We start from the raw sequence: 19,016 nt of genomic DNA, 5'->3' as shown, positions 1-19,016 counted from the left end.
AGGCTTTTAAAGGAAATTTTGTGATCAATTACTTTTCATTGCAGCATTCTTAGGGCCTACATTTCCTCTCGGTAAAAGTCCCACTGGATCTGTCAGGTGGCAAACTGGGTCTCAGAGTACCTGGGGAAGCCTAGTCATGCCCCCATACATGTTCCCAGAGCTCGCTGTGGATTTAACAGGGGTTGGCCTAAAATCTTCTGCCCTACATTGACTGCAATTTATGGCAGTTATTATGTGGAATAGAAACCTGGCAGATCAGGTCCTGCCCCAAATTTTGGCCTCCTTGCTGGGATCTGCCCTTCCCAGAATTTTGGGCCCATCGTTCAAAATCATTTCTGGACAGTTACTATTTTAGGGCTTGCATCATTTATGGCTTGTATGACACCACTGCAAATTTAGTTTTGGAACAGTTACATTTTTCACCTTCTAAAATCAAAACTAGATCAGAAACCAGTCACAGAAAACAAGCACATCCCTGCTGCTGAATTTCCACTGATCCTGTCGTACTTTCTCTGCCTGATATCAATGAATGATATCAGAAATCTGTTTTGTCTTCCTTCTGAGTTAGCCAAAATAATTGTATACACTTCACACTTCATGTAAACAATTTTATTCGCCTCAAATGCCTAAACAGAACTTTCTTGTCTTACATCCCCTCCATGACTCATTTCTCATCGACAATAACTCTTAAACTGGCTGTCAGTTCACATTGAAAATAATGGAAATGTCAGCCATTTCTGGTCGTAAGAAATGGTTAATCCAGATGTGGTCCTTATTTTGATGAAATTATGATGAAAGCTGGTGTTTTTTGAACAGTTCTCAAAGAGCCCTAACTGACTCATGGGACCATAAAAGACATAACTTATAGTAGTCAGTTTCAAGTTCCAACAACAACAGTAAACTGGCTGAGTTACCAATGTCTGCAAAACCCCAGTACCTGAAATGGGTGAAAGTCATAGTAATTCTTGCCAAACTGCAAAATTTATTTTCCAGGCAACCCTGCCTCACAGAAAACATTTAGAATATGGTGCCTGCATTAAAACAAAATCAAAATTCATTGCAAGGTTGTGTTATTCTGCAGCTAACAGCAGCTCTTCAAAGTTTAACTGCTCTATGCAGAAACCTAATTACTATACTCAGGAATACTTTGATGCCTGGGTTCATTTTAACTGGATTGGAAACAGCTGTTCTTTCCAATCTTATGGCTATGTGTGTGTTTTATGTAGACAAAATGATTTTTAGTATGGTACTTGTAGCAAAAGGAAGCTTTAAGGGGACTACATTATGTTTAAAGTATTCTTCCAATGTCTATGGGAAAATATAAGAGAAAACTGCTCTGCCTTTAAAAAGATTAGCTAGTCCCTGTCAGCCTAGGCTGGATTTAAACGCTAGTCTCAGAGTCTAAGCCACATCCTTTATATAGAGATGTTTGTTAGCAGCAGAAAATTGCACCATTATGGAGTAAATTAATCTTTCATGTGTCTGGAATCCTGCCAGTGGGGAGCATGCACATGAAGAGAAATATTTTGTAAATTAACACTTAGGCTTTTAGACTGGCTGTGTATTTGCTGTAGATGTTGTTTGTGGGGAAAGGAAGGTGAATAAAGTATATTTAAGTAGTACAAAAGTGGTGTCACCCTTGGATCAGTGTAGCTCCCTTGCCTCTGAGATTGGGAGGTTGTAGGTTCAAGCCCCATTCAACAACTTGAGCACATAATCTCCTTGCTAATTGTGAAACCTTGCTATGCGCAAATTGGCTGCTGCACTCCCTACAACAGTGCTGCACTCCCTTATAACAGTGACTACACTTCAAAAGTACTTCATTGCTTGTCAAACAGTTTGGGACATCCTTGGAAGATGAAAGGTGCAGTATAAATGTAGGTTCTTTTCTTTCTAGAAAAAGAGATACAGCAGTGCAAGTCTTCACAAGCTTTGTAAAGGAATAATAACCAGAGAGAACTGGAGATCAGTTAGCACAAACATGGTGTACACAGGCTGAGGTGCAACCACTGATGCTATGTTTCTCACACATTGGACCAAATATAAAGGAAAAAAGGAAGCAAACAATACAAAGTAAACCCAGATGAAAAGTTAAAAAAGCTAGGAAGGTAAAAGAGGCTGAGATTGTAATACTTCCAGGAACAATCATTGGTGCATTATGTAAACACACATCTATGTTCTTTCTATGGTCTTCCTACTGCAGTTAGATAGATCATTAGTGGAATTCTCACATCATCTGTAATGTTGGATAAGCATTTCTGATACTCGCAAATGTAAATTTTTGTAAAGGTATGTGTACGTATGAGGCTACAATTTGTAATCAACATTGCCTTTCTTGCTGAACTTCAAATGTCACCAATATTTACTAAATGGACTTATTAATTCAAAATATTTCATGTTTGTACACTAGAGGACTAAAGAACATTTCTGCCACCTTTGCATAATTCTAACACTTATTTTATCCTCTCATGTGTCAACACCTTCAATATGTTCATATATCATCATAAAAAAGAAAGAACATGCATTTATATAGTACCATAATACCATTCATGCTTTCAGGATGTCCCTAAGTGTACAGTCAATTAAGTAAATTTTTTGAAGTGGAGGCACTGAAGAGAAATGTGGCAGCCAATTGTCAATTTTTTTTCGCATTATACTCCTGTGAAGCACCTTGGGATGATTCACTATGTTAAAGGCGCTATATAAATACAAGTTGTTGTTGTTGATATGTACAACATAGACTTCGATTTGCATTTTAAATGAGCCTACTGCCTGATGCAGCCAGGCACTCTGGTCGCCAAGCAGTAAGCCCGGCAGAAAGTTGTGGCAGCAATGTTGGAACGGGGTGGTAAATCATTCCCATCATTTTTGGGGTGCTACCGCCCAATTTCTGCCTCAAAATCTACCTCCTTGTTTGGGAAAATTAGCTGGACTGTGCATCAAACTTATATTATAAGCGACATGGAGTAGTTTTGTTCTGTGGGCCAGCAGTAGTGGGCTGGGACTGCCCAAATGTATTTCACTTAAGATTCTTACCTCTGACTTGAGAGTCCTTGATGCCAACGCTAGATGAAGATAATCCATTCTCCAGCAGTGTCATCAAAACCTCTGCCTTGCTCCCAACAAAACTAAAGAGTTTGGTAAGTCACTTTTTCAGATAAAGATTCACCAACTTGCACGAAAAGAAAAGTATAATTTAAGGGACATTCAAGTTTTAACCAGTAGGCAACCAAAAGTGTTATTTTATGACAAAAGTGCACAATAAATGCAATGATTTTTTTTTCACCTTGACTTACAGATGTAATTTTGTTTTCTAATGAAGCAGAGAGGACTTCAAGACCCGGCTGTTGCAGATGCCAAACTGCATGGTCATTGAGTCTGGCTGTGAAAGTGCTGTACATATTCTTTAGTTGTCTCATCATAGCTGTTGCTGTGCTTGCGTCCGTAGGTAAGGTGACTCCGTTATTTTGACATGTCGTCCATATTTTTTTCTTCCAAGCTTTTTTTTCCTTCTATACATCTTTCATAATTGAAAGGATTAACAGAGAATGAGATTCCCTCACCATAGCAGTCTGAATCTATGCAGGAAGAAATGGATAAAAGTCAGAGTGGGGGAAAAAAAATTCTAACTACAGCGAACATTTACAGCCTGGAGCAGTTTTACCAGAAGAAGGTGAAAGTTGCTTAAAAGAACTTTCCACTGCCAGCCTGAACTTGATCATCCCCATGCTAGCCTGAATCAGGAGCAGTACTGCTATTTGCCTTCCAGCAAGTAATCGGGAAGGCAAATGGAATGTTGGCCTTTATTGCAAGGGTGATGGAGTATAAAAGCAGAGAAGTCCTGCTACAACTGTACAGGGTATTGGTGAGGCCATACCTAGAGTACTGCGTACAGTTTTGGTCTTCGTATTTAAGGAAGGATATACTTGCATTGGAGGCTGTTCAGAGAAGGTTCACTAGATTCCGGAGATGAGGGGGTTGACTTATGAAGATAGGTTGAGTAGGTTGGGCTTATACTCATTGGAGTTCAGAAGAATGAGGTGATCTTATCGAAACATAAGATAATGAGGGGGCTCAACAAGATGGATGCAGGGAGAATATTTCCACTCATAGGGCAAACTAAAACTAGGGGACATAGGGCTGGAACCTCCACTTTTCAGCTTATTGCCCCAAAATGGGCGTGGGCGGTAAGAAAGAGTTTTCAGATCGCCGGCTTCTTGCCCATTCTCAAAACACCTAGTTTACATTTTTGAAAATGGGTGTTAGCGTGAGCGAAATCAAATGGGCGGTGGCGTTAAATTTTTTTGACCTTCTGCCGTAAAGTGTGACCATCCTTAGCAATGGCATGACAACGCTCGATTCCCACGATTCAGGAGGTCAAGGGTCACCATGACATGCGCAGAAGAGGAGACAGAGAGAGAGGGAGTTCAGAGGGACTGAAGGCGTGGCTAGGTGTGGTGTGGCTGCTTTGGGAGGAAGGAGGGAGACTTTAGAGTTTCACAGCAAGTAGGCAAACAAAAAGTAGCTGTTAACTGCCACATATTTGACCGAATTTGCCCTATAATGGAGGGAGAGGAGGAGGCATCGCAGCACGCTGTGGAGACTGACGCTGGAGAGAGCAGTGAGGTGGGAGAGGAGCACAGTGGAGGCCGCAAAAGAGCCAGGAGGTTCTCAGATGAGACAAATGCCTCCCTCCTGCAGGAGGTCGAGTCACACTGGGGTGATTTGACACAGGGAGGGCATGGGAAGCCCACCCCAAAGGCCTACCAGAGGATATGGACTGAGATAGCAGAGGTGGTCTCATCGGCGACCAACGAGGTGCGTGAGGGCAACCAATGCCGCAAACGATGGACCGACCTTGTGGGATCCGCAAGAGTAAGTATTACATTGATTGACATGAATTTATGTATTTATATAATTTGATTTGTAACAGTCATGAGTGACTATCAGCAGATGTGAGGTCTTGCACTTTTACGGGGAATGTTTTACTCAAAGCCTGCGGTCACGGTGTACGTCTTTAGGTAAAGAATGATAATAATCATAATCATGCTTACATCTGTTGGCTATGTGTTGTATCAGTCTCTGCGACAGTACCTAGCAATGATATCACGCAATGATCTCATGCCATGTCGTCCTGTCACCTTTTACAGAAGAAGCTATTGACGATGAGGTCCATGCAGAGGCGAACGGGTGGGGCACCACCAGTCCCCAGCGACATCACTCACATGGAGGAGCGAGTGCCAGCACTCGTGGGGAAGCACATCCGGACAGCCACGGACGCATCTGCAGACCCTGAAGTGACACCACGTGAGTAAAGCTTACACCATTGCGTGATGTAAAGTCAATAGTTGCCACACCAACTCATATCCAAACAATCATATATGATAGATAATTTCTAAAAGTGTCATAGAAATAATGCTGGCCTAAAGAAAATCATTGCAATCCACAATGTGTTGATGGTCATGAAATGTGATGTCTGCGATGATTTTGAGAGTGGTGGTGCTTTTGTTGTGTATATGCTGTTTGTAGCGCTGGACTCACCTTTTCACCCTAGCACCCTCTTCTCCTCTAATAACCTCATTTGTGTCTTGCAGCTCAGCCAGCAGCGCGGCCCCATGCAAGACCACAGAGGCCAGAAGGTGGGGGCGCGGGGCAGGAGTCGGCGGACGATCCTACTACATCTGGTGCTGAGGAGCTCCGATTCTCACCTGTCAATCCACTGGGTCTGTTCTCGACGGATGAGAGCGCCGACTTCGAAGAACCTCCATCGCCACGCTCCAGAACCCATTCCACCCCAAGGCCATCTATTGCTCCTCCGGTCATTCCTGCCTCCACTCTGGAGGTGCCGGCCCCAAGCACCTCTCCAGGGGTCACCCCATTTGTCCCCAGGATGACGCCGACCCTGCGGAGGCCTCGTGAATGCGGCAGGTCTGTTCCACGAGCGCGACATGACAGCGGAGAGATGGTGCAGTTGTCCAGGAGGACTGTAGACATTGGTGACCAGCTCATCGAAGCCTTGGGGGGCATATCCCGACAGCTGGCCACCATGACCGAGTACATTCCGCGCATGGCGGAGTCCCTGGATGCGATAGCCAGGAACACTCTTGCTACAGCCCTCCCGGTGGCCCCAGAGCACGGCACTCCAGCCCTAGGATCCGCACCACCACTGCGAATGACAAATGCGAGCAGGGACCAAGATCCTGCTTCTGCATCAGAGAATGTTGCCCCCTCGGCACCCCCCGCTCCCGTACCCGTCCAACCAACGCATCTGCCTCCATCCCCTCCCAATGAGGCACTGCCTGAGGAGCTCCTCGGCCAGGCGCCGTGGAGCGAGGAAGGGAAGGGATAGAGGTGGGGAGAAGAAAGAGAGGGGGGAAGGAAAGTGAGGTGCATGTCCGCAGGTGATGGCTGTGTTATATCTCCATCTGGGTGTATGCAATTTGTTGCAATGTATCGGGGCTGGATACCACGCTCCTGCTTTGCCTTTGTATTCTGTGTTGCTGGACATGTTGACCATGTGATTTATGTCAATAGTGGAAAAAGTGAGATGTGAGCAGGGATTGGCTGTGTTACTTATGATTTCAGACCAATGTTGGTATTAAACTTTTGTTATTGAGCATAACCTTGTTGCGCATTGTCTCAGATAGCTGGACCGTTACACACTGGTGATTCCTTACCGTGAACGGGCTAAATACAACTTAACTTCAATCAACGTAAACTTTAACTGGCACCAAGGTAATGGGCACCATTGATGTCTGAGCTGCACACACACAGCAGTGTGTCAGCATTGTCACTCACATCAGCGCTCTTTCAGGCAAATCTTTTCGATATCAGCTCCTCACGTAAGAGTGGGATTTAACAAATGCCAGCCACACTGCCGTTGTCCGTTCCGGTTAGTTCCACTTTTTGTGGGCGGTTTTTCGAGTGGTCAATATTTAGGGCGATATGTGTAGGAGGTGGTGAAATTGACAGTGGGCGATCTCCATGGCCGCTAGTTTGGGTAAATATGCTCTTTACGACAAAAAACAGTCGCTGGGCGTTATTATTGAATCTCGGCATTAAGTCCGTGAGGAAAGTAATGCTGGGCAATAATATGGGCGTTGCAATCGCCCATTCTGCTGATTCCGCCCAAAAAAGTGGGCGGCCGGTAATATTTTTTCCCGGCATTAAGCACATGGGGAAAATAACGCTCGGTGATAAGTCTCCTAAAAAAGCCCGTCAGTTTCCGTTTTGTGCCAAAATGGGCGATATCTGGGCGTTATACATAATTTCAGTGGTTAAATGGATGTTAAGTGGGCATTAAGCAGGCAAAAAAAGTGAAGGTTCTAGCCCATAGTCTCAGAATAAGGGGTTGCCCATTTATATCTGAGATAAGGAGAAATTTCTTCTCTGAGGGTTGTAAATCAATGGAATTCTCTGTCCCAGAGAGCTGTGGAGGCTGGGTCATTGAATATATTTAAGGTGGAGATAGACAGATTTTGAACGATATGGGAGTGAAGGGTTATGGGGAGCGGGCAGGGAAGTGGAGCTGAGTCCATGGTCAGATTAGCCATGATCATATTAACTAGCGGAGCAGGCTCAAGGAGCCAGGAGGCCTACTCATGCTCCTATTTCTTATGTTCCATCACACTTATCTTTTGATGCTTCTCAATTGTTGGGAGAAGTATTGGGGACTAACTTTAACAACATTTTTAAATTGTGCATGTATGAAGTTGAGATTCGGAAGAGTGTGAAAATCACACCATTTATAGTAGCAAATGGAAGCCGAATGTTCTGTTAATTTAACTCCCATTTGTCCCAATTGATGAGGTATAAGACCCATAACAACGTAACCCTTCCAATTGGTATGAAGTAATGTGGAATTGAATTTTGAAATATGCCTGTAATCTTTGGGAAGTTAGTTGTTTCCATTGTAAATATTGTTAACTTTTCTAGAGATGCAAGTCCATTTAAAAACTTTTATTAAGCCACATAATAACCAAAGGAACTTCATTGTTTATTACTCAGTACAAATCTCTCAAAGCAGCACACAAGCTGATTTATTTTCCCCTTCCACAGCCAGGGGAAATTGAGATGAACTGCAGCTTCCACTGTCTGCATGGCTCAGATAAATTAATTCACTCTTAACATAGAAATATAGAAACATAGAAAATAGGTGCAGGAGTAGGCCATTTGGCCCTTCGAGCCCGTACCACCATTCAATAAGATCATGGCTGATCATTCACCTCAGTACCCCGTTCCTGCTTTCTCTCCATACAACCTTGATCCCTTCAGCCGTAAGGGCCATATCTAACTCCCTCTTGAATATATCCAATGAACTGGCATCAACACTCTCTGCGGTATGGAATTCCATAGGTTAACAACTCTCTGAGTGAAGAAGTTTCTCCTCATCTCAGTCCTAAATGGCTTATCCCTTATCCTTAGACTGTGTCCTCTGGTTCTGGACTTCCCCAACATCGGGAACATTCTTCCTGCATCTAACTATCCAGTCCCGTCAGAATTTTATATGTTTCAATGAACTGGCATCAACAACTCTCTGCGGTAGGGAATTCCACAGGTTAACAACTCTCTGAGTGAAGAAGTTTCTCCTCATCTCAATCCTAAATGGCCTACCCCTTATCCTAAGACTGTGTCCCCTGGTTCTGGACATCCCCATCATCGGGAACATTCTTCCTGCATTCAACCTGTCCAGTCCCGTCAGAATCTTGTAATCTTGAATCATGCCCGCAGTGTATAAAGGCCCAGTTGATCCAGTCTCTTCTCATATGTCAGTCCCGCCATCCCGGGAATCACTCTGGTGAACCTTCGCTGCACTCCCTCAATAGCAAGAACGTCCTTCCTCAAATTAGGAGACCAAAACTGAACACAATATTCCAGGTGAGGCCTCACCAAGGCCCTGTACAACTGCAGTAAAACCTCCCTGCTCTTATAATCAAATCCCCTAGCTATGAAGGCCAACATACCATTTGCCTTCTTCACCGCCTGCTGTACCTGCATGCCAACTTTCAATGACTGATGAACCATGACACCCAGGTCTCTTTGCACCTCCCCCTTTCCTAATCTGCCGCCATTCAGATAATATTCTGCCTTCGTGTTTTTGCCCACAAAGTGGATAACCTCATATTTATCCACATTATACTGCATCTTCCATGCATTTGCCCACTCACCTAACCTGTCCATGTCACCCTGCAGCCTCTTAGCATCCTCCTCACAGCTCACACCGCCACCCAGTTTAGTGTCATCTGCAAACTTGGAGATATTACACTCAATGCCTTCATCTAAATCATTAATGTATATTGTAAAGAGCTGAGGTCCCAGCACTGAGCCCTGCGGTATTCCACTAGTCTCTGCCTGCCATTCTAAAAAGGACCCGTTTATCCCGACTCTCTGCTTCCTGTCTGCCAACCAGTTCTCTTTCCACGTCAGTTCATTACCCCCAATACCATTTGCTTTGATTTTGCACATCAATCTCTTGTGTGGGATCTTGTCAAAAGCCTTTTGAAAGTCCAAATACACCACATCCACTGGTTCTCCCTTGTCCACTCTACGAGTTACATCCTCAGAAATTTCCAGAAGATTTGTCAAGCTTGATTTCCCTTTCATAAATCCATGCTGACTTGGACCGATCCTGTCACTGCTTTCCAAATGCGCTGCTATTTCATCTTTAATATTTTCCCCACTACTGATGTCAGGCTAACCAGTCTATAATTACCCGTTTTCTCTCTCCCTGTTTTTTTAAACAGTGGTGTTACATTAGCTACCCTCCAGTCCATAGGAACTGATCCAGAGTCGATAGACTTTTGGAAAATGATCACCAATGAATCCACTATTTCTATGGCCACTTCCTTAAGAACTCTGGGATGCAGACCATCAGGCCTCGGGGTTTTATCGGCCTTCAATCCCATCAATTTCCCTAACACAATTTCCCGCCTAATAAGGATATCCTTCAGTTCCTCCTTCTCACTAGATCCTCAGTCCCCTAGTATTTCCGGAAGGTTATTTGTGGCTTCCTTCGTGAAAACAGAACCAAAGTATTTGTTTAACTGGTCCGCCATTTCTTTGTTCCCCATTATAAATTCACCTGAAACTTACTGCAAGGGACCTTCGTTTGTTTTCACTAATCTTTTTCTCATCACATATCTATAGAAGCTTTTGCAGTCAGTTTTTATGTTCCCAGCACGCTTCCTCTCGTACTCTATTTTCCCCCTCCTAATTAAACCCTTTGTCCTCCTCTGCTGTATTACAAAATTCTCCCAGTCCTCAGGTTTGCTGCTCTTTCTGGCCAATTTATATGCCTCTTCCTTGGATTTAACACTATCCTTAATTTCCCTTGTTAGCCACGGTTGAGCCATCATTTTATTTTTACTCCAGACAGGAATGTACAATTGTTGAAGTTCATCCATGCGATCTTTAAATGTTTGCCATTGCCTATCCACCGTCAACCCTTTAAGTATCACTCGCCAGTCTATTCTAGCCAATTCACGTCTCATACCATCGAAGTTACCTTTCCCCAAGTTCAGGACCTTAGTCTCTGAATTAACTGTGCACTCTTCATTTTAATAAAGAATTCTACCCAAGGGGCCTCGCACAACAAGATTGTTAATTAGTCCTTTCTCATTACACATCACCCAGTCTAGGATGACCAGCCCTCTCGTTGGTTCCTCGACATATTGGTCTAGAAAACCATCCTTAACACACTCCAGGAAATCCTCCTCCACCGCATTGCTACCAGTTTGGTTAGCCGAGTTAATATGTAGATTAAAGTCGCCCATGATAACTGCTGTACCTTTATTGCACGCATCCCTAATTTCTTGCTGGCCCTTCGACATCTTCATCTATTGAGAAGTGAACTGGAATATCTTCTTGTTTGGTCAATTATGATTCAGCCTAAATGCTCATCACTTAACCATTAACCAATTAAATACTCAGTTCTTCACTATTTTGTGTGTGACTGTTAGATTAGTAACTGAATGTTGTATTGTTACAGTGTTCAGGAAGGTTGACTCCATAACTGAAGATATCAACGTGGCCCAGTCATTCTATGAGACAAAGATTAGCTCTGTTCAGACGAACATTAAAGAGCTAGGTGAGTAACGCTGTTTATATTCTGCAGCAGGCTTGCTCCTGATTTCCTGCATGCCTCTATAGGGGGCCAAGTTTCGGCCCGAGTTGCTCCTGTTTTTTTTGGAGCAACTGGTTTAGAATGGAGTATCTTAGAAATTGCAATTCTCTGCATTTAGTTTGCTCCAGTTCTAGTTAGTTAGAACAGTTTCAGTTTGGAACAGATGTTTTTTTTCAAAAGAGGGCGTGTCCGGCCACTTACGCCCATTTTGAAAGTTTAGGCAGTGAAAACATACTCCAAACTAACTTAGAATGGAGTAAGTGTAGATTTTTGTACGCTCAGAAAAACCTTGTCTACACTTAGAAAATCAGGCGTAGGTTACAAATCAGGTGTAGGGAATGGGGGGGGGGGCTGGGGGGGGGGGTTTAAGGGGAAGTTTACAAACATTAAACACTTCAGTTTTACAAATAAAGAGCTATCATCAATTATAAATGATAAATACATCAATAAATCAACCAATAAATCAATCAAAAAAAATTAATAAAAAATAAATGTTAAAAAAAAATCAATAAATAAAACATATTCTACTTACCGACTGCAGCACCGGGAGTCCTCCAACAGCGTGCTGGGACGCCCCCCCCCCCCCCCAGTGTGTCTCTGTCAGTGTCTCTCTATCTGTCTGTCAGTGTGTGTCTCACTCTCTGTATCTGTGTTTCTGACAGCGATGGGAGGGGGAGGAGGGGAGTGGGGAGGAGGAGGAGGAGGGGAGCGGGAGGAGGAGGAGGCGAGCAGGAGGGGGAGGAGGGGGGGCGGTGAGGGGGTGGGGGTAGGAGGATGGGGGGCATGGGGGGAGGAGGAGGGGGGGCATGGGGGGTGGAGAAAGGGAGGGCAGAGGGGAGGGGGGGCAGGGAGAAGGGAGGGGAGGGGGGCAGGGAGGGGAGGGGGAGAAGGGATAGGGGTGGAGAAGGGAGGGAGAGGAGGGGGAGGGGGGGAAGGGAGAGCGAGAGAGAAAGAAAGAAAAGAGAGGGAGGCTGAACGGGCCGAGCCCGGCCGGGCCGGACCCAAGACTTCGGGCTTGGATTTACCGGATTGACAGGTAGGTGGCGTCGGGTCCGGGGTCCGGGGGGGTCAGGAGCGGAGGTCGGGGAGTGGGGGGTGGGGGGGTCGAGAGCGGAGGTCAGGGGGGTGGTCGCCAGGAGCGGAGGTCGGGGGGGTGTCGGGAGTGGAGGTCGGGGGGGGAGGGGTGTTGGGAGCGGTGGTCGGGGGGGTCGGGAACGGAGGTCGGGGGGGGGGTCGGGAGCGGGGGTCGGGAGCGGAGGTCGGGGGAGGGGGGGTCGGGAGCGGAGGTCGGGGGTGGGGGGGTCATGAGCGGAGCTTGGAGGGGATGCGGGGGTCGGGAGCGGAGGTTGGGGGGGTGGAGGGGTCCGGTCCGGGCGGGGGGCGGGAGTCAAGTCGGGTCGGGTCCGGTCAGGAGGAAGCAGGAGCTGGGCGTGGGAGGTGAGCCTTATCCACGCAGCCCCAGTGAGGCCATTCGGCCAGGGCTAGGGGCTGCGTGCTTCAGGCCCTTCCCACAGTTTTGGGCGCCTGGAGTTACTGCACATGCGCGTCCACTGTAGCACACATGTGCAGAGGTCCCGGCACTGTTTTCAGCGCAGGGACCTGGCTCCGCCCCCCACAGCTCATGCTGCGCTGCGCCCAGCTCCAGAGGACCTGCAGGGAGCCGGAGAATAGGTGAGTTTTTTTTAGGCGCACTTTGTGGCACGAGAAACGGGCATCCAGGTCCGGCGCGCCCCGAAACTTGGGCCCTAGGAGTGCACACTGGACATGTCCCATAGGAAAATAAAGAAAGAAGCTGTTGAGACAAAAATTAATTTAGTTCTAAGGATGCTTTCACTTACTGCATTGATGCTGGGGTAACCCTGCTTCCTAATAGCATTCCCATTCCTTTTCTTACTGGACAATAAGAAAAAAACAGAGAACGTTGCTGAATCCCAGCTTGATCAATGTTTCACAGCCTGACAGATCATTGATGAAAGTCCAGAGGATTATGGAGCAGATGGTCTGCCAAAAATCACAGATAAAGATGAATGAAGTGGGCTAAAGAGGACCTGTAGGCATATTAGAATTACCATTGTGTCAGCCCCAGATGATGGGTAGCAGAGTTGGTGTCAGGAGACGAGGAGCATTTTGATGGCTACCACGATGTCCCACTAGAGCCCAACTAGAATTGGAGATTATGAGGAAATTAGTGTCCCCAATCGGGATGCCAGCTAGATGGTGGGGAGCATTAAAATACCAGTGAAAAGCATCTTAAAGATTGAGGGGACTAAATTCGGAAGCCCCCGAAAAGGAACACGGGTATCGCGATACATGATTAGCCCACGCCCATTGAGCCTGATGAGCCCGTTGAGCACGTAAACTTTGTGCTGCCTGTTAATTTAAATGATAGTAGCATGCAGCCCCAGCGCTGAACGTACTATTGACTGGCTGCATGCCCCAGCAGTGAGCCCAAGTTTTTGTGAGGCCAGCATCGCTTAAACCTAGCCTGCACCTTTTAAAGGGAAGATGCATTCTGGTTGGAGGAGGTGCTGGAAATGGTTGGGGGAAACATTCTGAGCAGGAAGATGCACTAATGGCACAACAGGGGAGAGACTGACCTCTAAGATTTTCTGACACGGCACTGGGGGCCTTGGTGCAAAAGGTGGACAGCAGGAGAGAGGTCCTCTATCCACAGCAGGCCCTCCACACAAACTGTGAGCAGGCAATTTGAGCAGATAGCCATCACGGACAATGCCGGTAGTGTAGCCCCGAGGACCTGGTTCAGTGCCGCAGGAAGTTTAATGACCTCATACAAGTGGTCAAGGTCAGTGAATTCATCTTCAGATACTATATCCTTACAACTGAACCACTAGGCTCAGACACTGATCAATTCACCATCCCCCCCCTTCAATCACCTACCAGCAATCCCTATCAATCACGACTCGTACCTCACATTCATAGCTTCACCTCACCCTCACAAACTTAGCACTGCTGCATGCCTCACACCCACATCTCACAGCATGCACACACTGCTAGCTATTCATCCATGACAGCCACGTCACCCAAACACATTGCCCCACACTCACTGACACACTTCCCTCTCTTGCAGGAGAAGGTGGCTCATAATCAGAGGCAGCAGGGGCAGCCCGCTGTGGAACAGGCGTGCCTGCATGACCTAAGCCCCATGGAGGAGATGGTGCTGGAAATTATTAGAGTGGCCATAGCTGAGCTCGTGGCCAGTGGCAGGGCTGAAACAGTCGAAGATGATGGTATCCTCATACCTAATCCTCCTTCTTACATCAGACTTCTCCCTCATCCCACAATCTCTTCTGATTTACAAGCTCCAGATAGTGTAAGCATGCTTTCTCCCCCGCCCCACCCTGTCCCTTACCGCAACCCTAACATTGGACCCAATTTTGGCCATGACTTACATCAATTTTTTTGGAGTAAATTGTTTTTTCTGGCGTAAGTTTAAAAAATGCTATTTTCCCCAAAACATTTGCTCCAGAGTAAGTCAGTTAGGTACGATTTTTTTTAGGTCAGTTTTTTTTTTCAAAAGGGGGCGTTCCCAGACACTTACGACAGTTTTGGACATTTATGCCACTTTGGCCAGCTAAAACTTACTCCAAATGCACTTAGGTCAGCGTATGTGGCCAGCTCTGAAAAACCTTGCCAGCAGTGAAGAAAAAGCAGCGCACAATAGGTAGACATCAGGGCAGGGATAGGGGAGGGAAGGGAATTGGAGAGGACCTCAACAACCAAAGCACCAAACATTAAGGAAAAGCTCAAACCATTAAAATACAATTAAAAAAGAATGAAATCCTACCTTATCTTTAAAGTCTGCCCAGGAAAGGCAGCAGGCCGGCCTGTGCGTGAGGCCATTCGGCCTGGGATAGAGTTGGGAAAACGCGCACTGGAGGAATCACATCTCCTGGGTCTGGAAGTCTCACGGGGGGGCACCGAGCGACCGGAGGAATCACAGCTCGTGGGTTTGGAAGTCTCATCTCTTCCACCCCCACTCCCAAAACTCTCCTCTCCTCCCCACCCCCAAAACTCTCCTCCCCCCCCACCCCCAAAACTCTCCTCCTCCCCCCCAACCCTACCTCCTTCTGTGTCTGACCTTGGAAAAAACTCTCTCCCGACTCTCTTACAACTGCATTTATGAACTCACAACTGTCCAGTCTATGGCCCTTCACTCACCATGACATTTCTGCAGCTACCGATCTGCTCAATCACACCCTCACCACCACCTTTGATGCCCTAGCCCCTGTTAAAACAATTACTCTCTCTCACCCTGGCCGTTCCCCCTGGTACAGCCCTGATCTTCACTCCCTTAAGTCCAAGAGTCGCAGACTTGAACGGATATGTTGGACAATTGGTTTAGCCATTCGCCACCAGATCTGGCTGGACCACGTAAACCATTTTCGGGTCCTGCTCTCATTTGCCAAAATTGCTCATTATTCCAGAATCATTCTGGAATGTAAAGATAAACCCCGACTTCTATTCTCAATTGCTAAATGTCTTTTTAAACCCTTCTGCCCAGTCTCCACCTTCACCTTCGACAATAAGTGTGAAGAGCTTATGGACTTCTTTGTCTCTAAGATTGAGACTATCCATTCGGCCGCCTCTGCCTCTTCCCTTCCTTCTCCAGGCCCACCGGGCCAAATCCCCCCTGCCCTAGCCCTTACCCTCACATCTTTCTCCAGTTTCTCTCCAATCTCCCCTCGTGACCTTTCCAAGCTCATCCTGTCCATGTGACCCACTTCCCGCTCCCTTGGCCCTCTTCCCACCAAACTGCTGACCACCCAACTTCCTTTTCTGGCTTCCATGTTAGCTGACATTGTTAACGGTTCTCTCTCCTCTGGTTCTGTCCCCCTTTCCTTCAAATCTGCTGTCATCACTCCTCTCCTTAAAAAATTAACCCTCGACCTCTCCATCCTTGCAAACTATCATCCCATCTCTAACATCCCTTTCCTCTGCAAAGTTCTTGAATGTGTTGCCGCCTCCCAAATCCGTGCCCATCTATCCCGTCCATGTTTGAATCCCTCCAATCCAGTTTCCGTGCCTGCCACAGTACCAAAATGGCTCTCATCAAAGTCACAAATGACAACTTTTGTGAATGTGACAAAGGCAAACTATCCCTTCTCGTCGTTCTTGACTTATCTGCAGCCTTTGACACGGATGATCACTCCATCCTTCTCCAACGCTTCTCCACTGTCACCCAACTGGGTGGGACTGCACTCGCCTGGTTCCATTCTTATCTATCTAACTGTAGCCAGAGAATCAACTGCAACGGTTTCTCTTCCCGCCCCCGCATCGTTATCTCTGTTGAACCCCAAGGATCTATCCTTGGTCCCCTCCTATTTCTCATCTACATGTTGCCCCTTCGAAAACACAGCACCAGTTTCCACATGTACGCTGACGACACCCAGTTCTACCTCAATACCATTTTTTTCAACCCCTCCATGGTCTCTAAATTATTAGACTGTTTCTAGTTCTGGATGAGCAGAAATTTTCTCCAATTGAATATTGGGAAGACCGAAGCCTTTGGGCTCAATTTTCCCCAAAGCTGTTTTTTTGCGTATTTGAAGAGTTACTCACGTTTTTTTGGGGCCCGAATAAGTTGTAAAAAAATTGAAAGTTTCCCCGTTTTATCTTGTGAATGTGGCCCGGTGCACATTGTCCTTAAGCTCTGTGGGTGGAGCCTAAGATGTGCGCCAAAAAGATCAGGTTGCCAAGGTTACGAGGGACACACTGCGGGCTGAGGCTGGAAAGTGAAACATACAACACATTCTGGCCAGCTCATAGCAACCTGCACAAGCATCTTGCACATTGCAGCTATTTAAGGCAGCAGCTTACCAACATGAAAATATTAAAGAGTCATTGTGCCAATCAAAAGTCTATCCTGTAAATTGAATTGGAAAGGCCCCCCTCCGCCCCCGCTCTTGCCGGTGAGCCCGGTGCCGCTCCTAGCCCGGGCCGAAAGGCTTCTCCTCCCCCAGAGTGGGTGCTGCTCCGAGCCCAGGCCGAAACCCCTCTCCCGGAGCCAGTGCCCGGTGCCGCTTCTAGCCCTGACCCATAGCACCCCCCCCCCGCTGACCTACATTGGTTTTCGGTTAAGCAACATCTCGATTTCAAAATTCTCATCATTAATTTCAAATCCCTCCATGGCCTCGCCCCTTCCTAACTCCTCCAGCCCCACAACCTCCCGAGACGTCTGCACTCCTCTAATTCTGCCCTCTTGAACATCCCTGATTATAATTGCTCAATCATTGGTGGGCGTGCCTTCTGTTGCCTCGGCCCCAAACTGTGGAACTCCATGCCTAAACCTCTCTGCCTCTCTACCTCTCTTTCCTCGTTCAAGACGCTCCTTAAAACCTACTTCTTTGACCAATTTTTTTGTCACCTGCGCTAATTTCTACTTCTGCGGCTCGGTGCCAAATTGTTTTATCTCATAATATTCCTGTGAAGCGCATTGGGACGTTTCACTACATTAACGGCGGTATACACATACAAGTTGTTGTTGTAATGGAAGCTCAGACTGCTGGATGTCTAGGGACTTACAGGGGAGGATAAAGAAAAAAAGGGAAGCTTATGTCAGATACCAACGGCTAAATACTATAGAATCTTTAGAGGAACATAGAAAGTTAAGAGGCAAAATTAAAAAGGATATTAGAAATGCTAAGAGAGAGCATGAGAAATTCTTGGCTAGTAAAATTAAGGAAAACCCTAAGATATTCTATAAATATATTAAGAGTAAGAGGGTAACTAAAGAAAGGGTAGGGCCTATTAGAGACCATGAGGGTAATCTTTGTGTGGAGGCAGAAGATGTTGGTAGGGTTCTTAACGAATACTTTGCATCTGTTTCCACAAAGGAAAGGGGTAATGCAGATACTGCTATTGAGGAGGAGTGTGATATTCTGGATGAAATAAATATAGTGATAGAGGAAGTATTAAGGGGCTTAGCAGCTTTGAAAGTAGATAAGTCCCCAGGCCTGGATGAAATGTATCCCAGGCTGTTGAGCAAAGTAAAAGAGGAAATAGCAAAGGCCTTGACCATCATTTTCCAGTTCTCTTTGGATCTGGGCATGGTGCCGGAGGATTGGAGGACTGCTAATGTAGTACCCTTGTTTAAGAAGGGAGAAAGGGATAGGCTGAGTAATTACAGGCCTGTCAGCCTACCTCAATGGTGGGAAAATTATTGGAAAGAATCCTGAAAGACTAATTAGGGACAGTCAGCACAGATTTGTTAAGGGAAGATCGTGTTTGACTAACCTGATTGAATTTTTTGAGGAGGTATGATGAGGGTAGTGCGTACGATGTAATATATATGGATTTTAGCAAAGCTTTTGATAAGATCCCACATGGTAGACTGGTCATGAAGGTTAAAGCCCATGGGATCCAGGACAAAGTGGCAAGTTGGATCCAAAATTGTCTTGGAGGTAGGAAGCAAAGGGTAATGGTTGATGGATGTTTTTGTGACTGGAAGTATGTTTCCAGTGGGGTTCCACAGGGCTCAGTATTGGGTCCCTTTCTTTTTGTGGTATATATCAACGATTTAGATTTGAATATAGGGAGTATGATTAAGAAGTTTGCAGACAACACTAAAATTGGCTGTGTGGTTGATAATGAAGAGGAAAGTCATGGGCTGCAGGAGGAAATCAATCTACTGGTCAGGTAGGCAGAGCAGTGGCAAATGGAATTTAATTTGGAAAAATGTGAGGTGATGCACTTTTGGAGGGCTAATAAGGAAAGGGTATACACATTAAGTGATAGGCCACTTAATAGCGTAAATGAACAAAGATACCTTGAAGTGCTTGTCCACAGATCCCCGAAAGTAGCATGCCAGGTGGATAAGATAGTTAACAAGGCATACGGAATGCTTGCCTTTATTGGTCGAGGCATAAAATATAAG

At 46.1% G+C, this 19,016-nt stretch overlaps 1 protein-coding gene across 1 annotated transcript in view; it reads left to right on the top strand.

Moving 5' to 3' along the window:
* Positions 1-19,016, top strand: part of scara3 (scavenger receptor class A, member 3) — a 75,593-nt gene that overhangs the window by 30,587 nt on the left and 25,990 nt on the right. Inside the window, exons 5-6 of the mRNA XM_070885369.1 lie at positions 3,299-3,448; positions 10,988-11,086. Coding sequence (XP_070741470.1) covers positions 3,299-3,448; positions 10,988-11,086 — 249 coding nt within the window. The remainder of the gene's footprint in view (positions 1-3,298; positions 3,449-10,987; positions 11,087-19,016) is intronic.

Source organism: Pristiophorus japonicus, chromosome 7 (genome assembly GCF_044704955.1).
Source record: "Pristiophorus japonicus isolate sPriJap1 chromosome 7, sPriJap1.hap1, whole genome shotgun sequence".
NCBI lineage: Eukaryota > Metazoa > Chordata > Chondrichthyes > Pristiophoridae > Pristiophorus > Pristiophorus japonicus.
The sequence above is the reverse complement of the archived record's forward strand: the minus strand, read 5'-3'. Positions and strand labels throughout refer to the sequence as shown.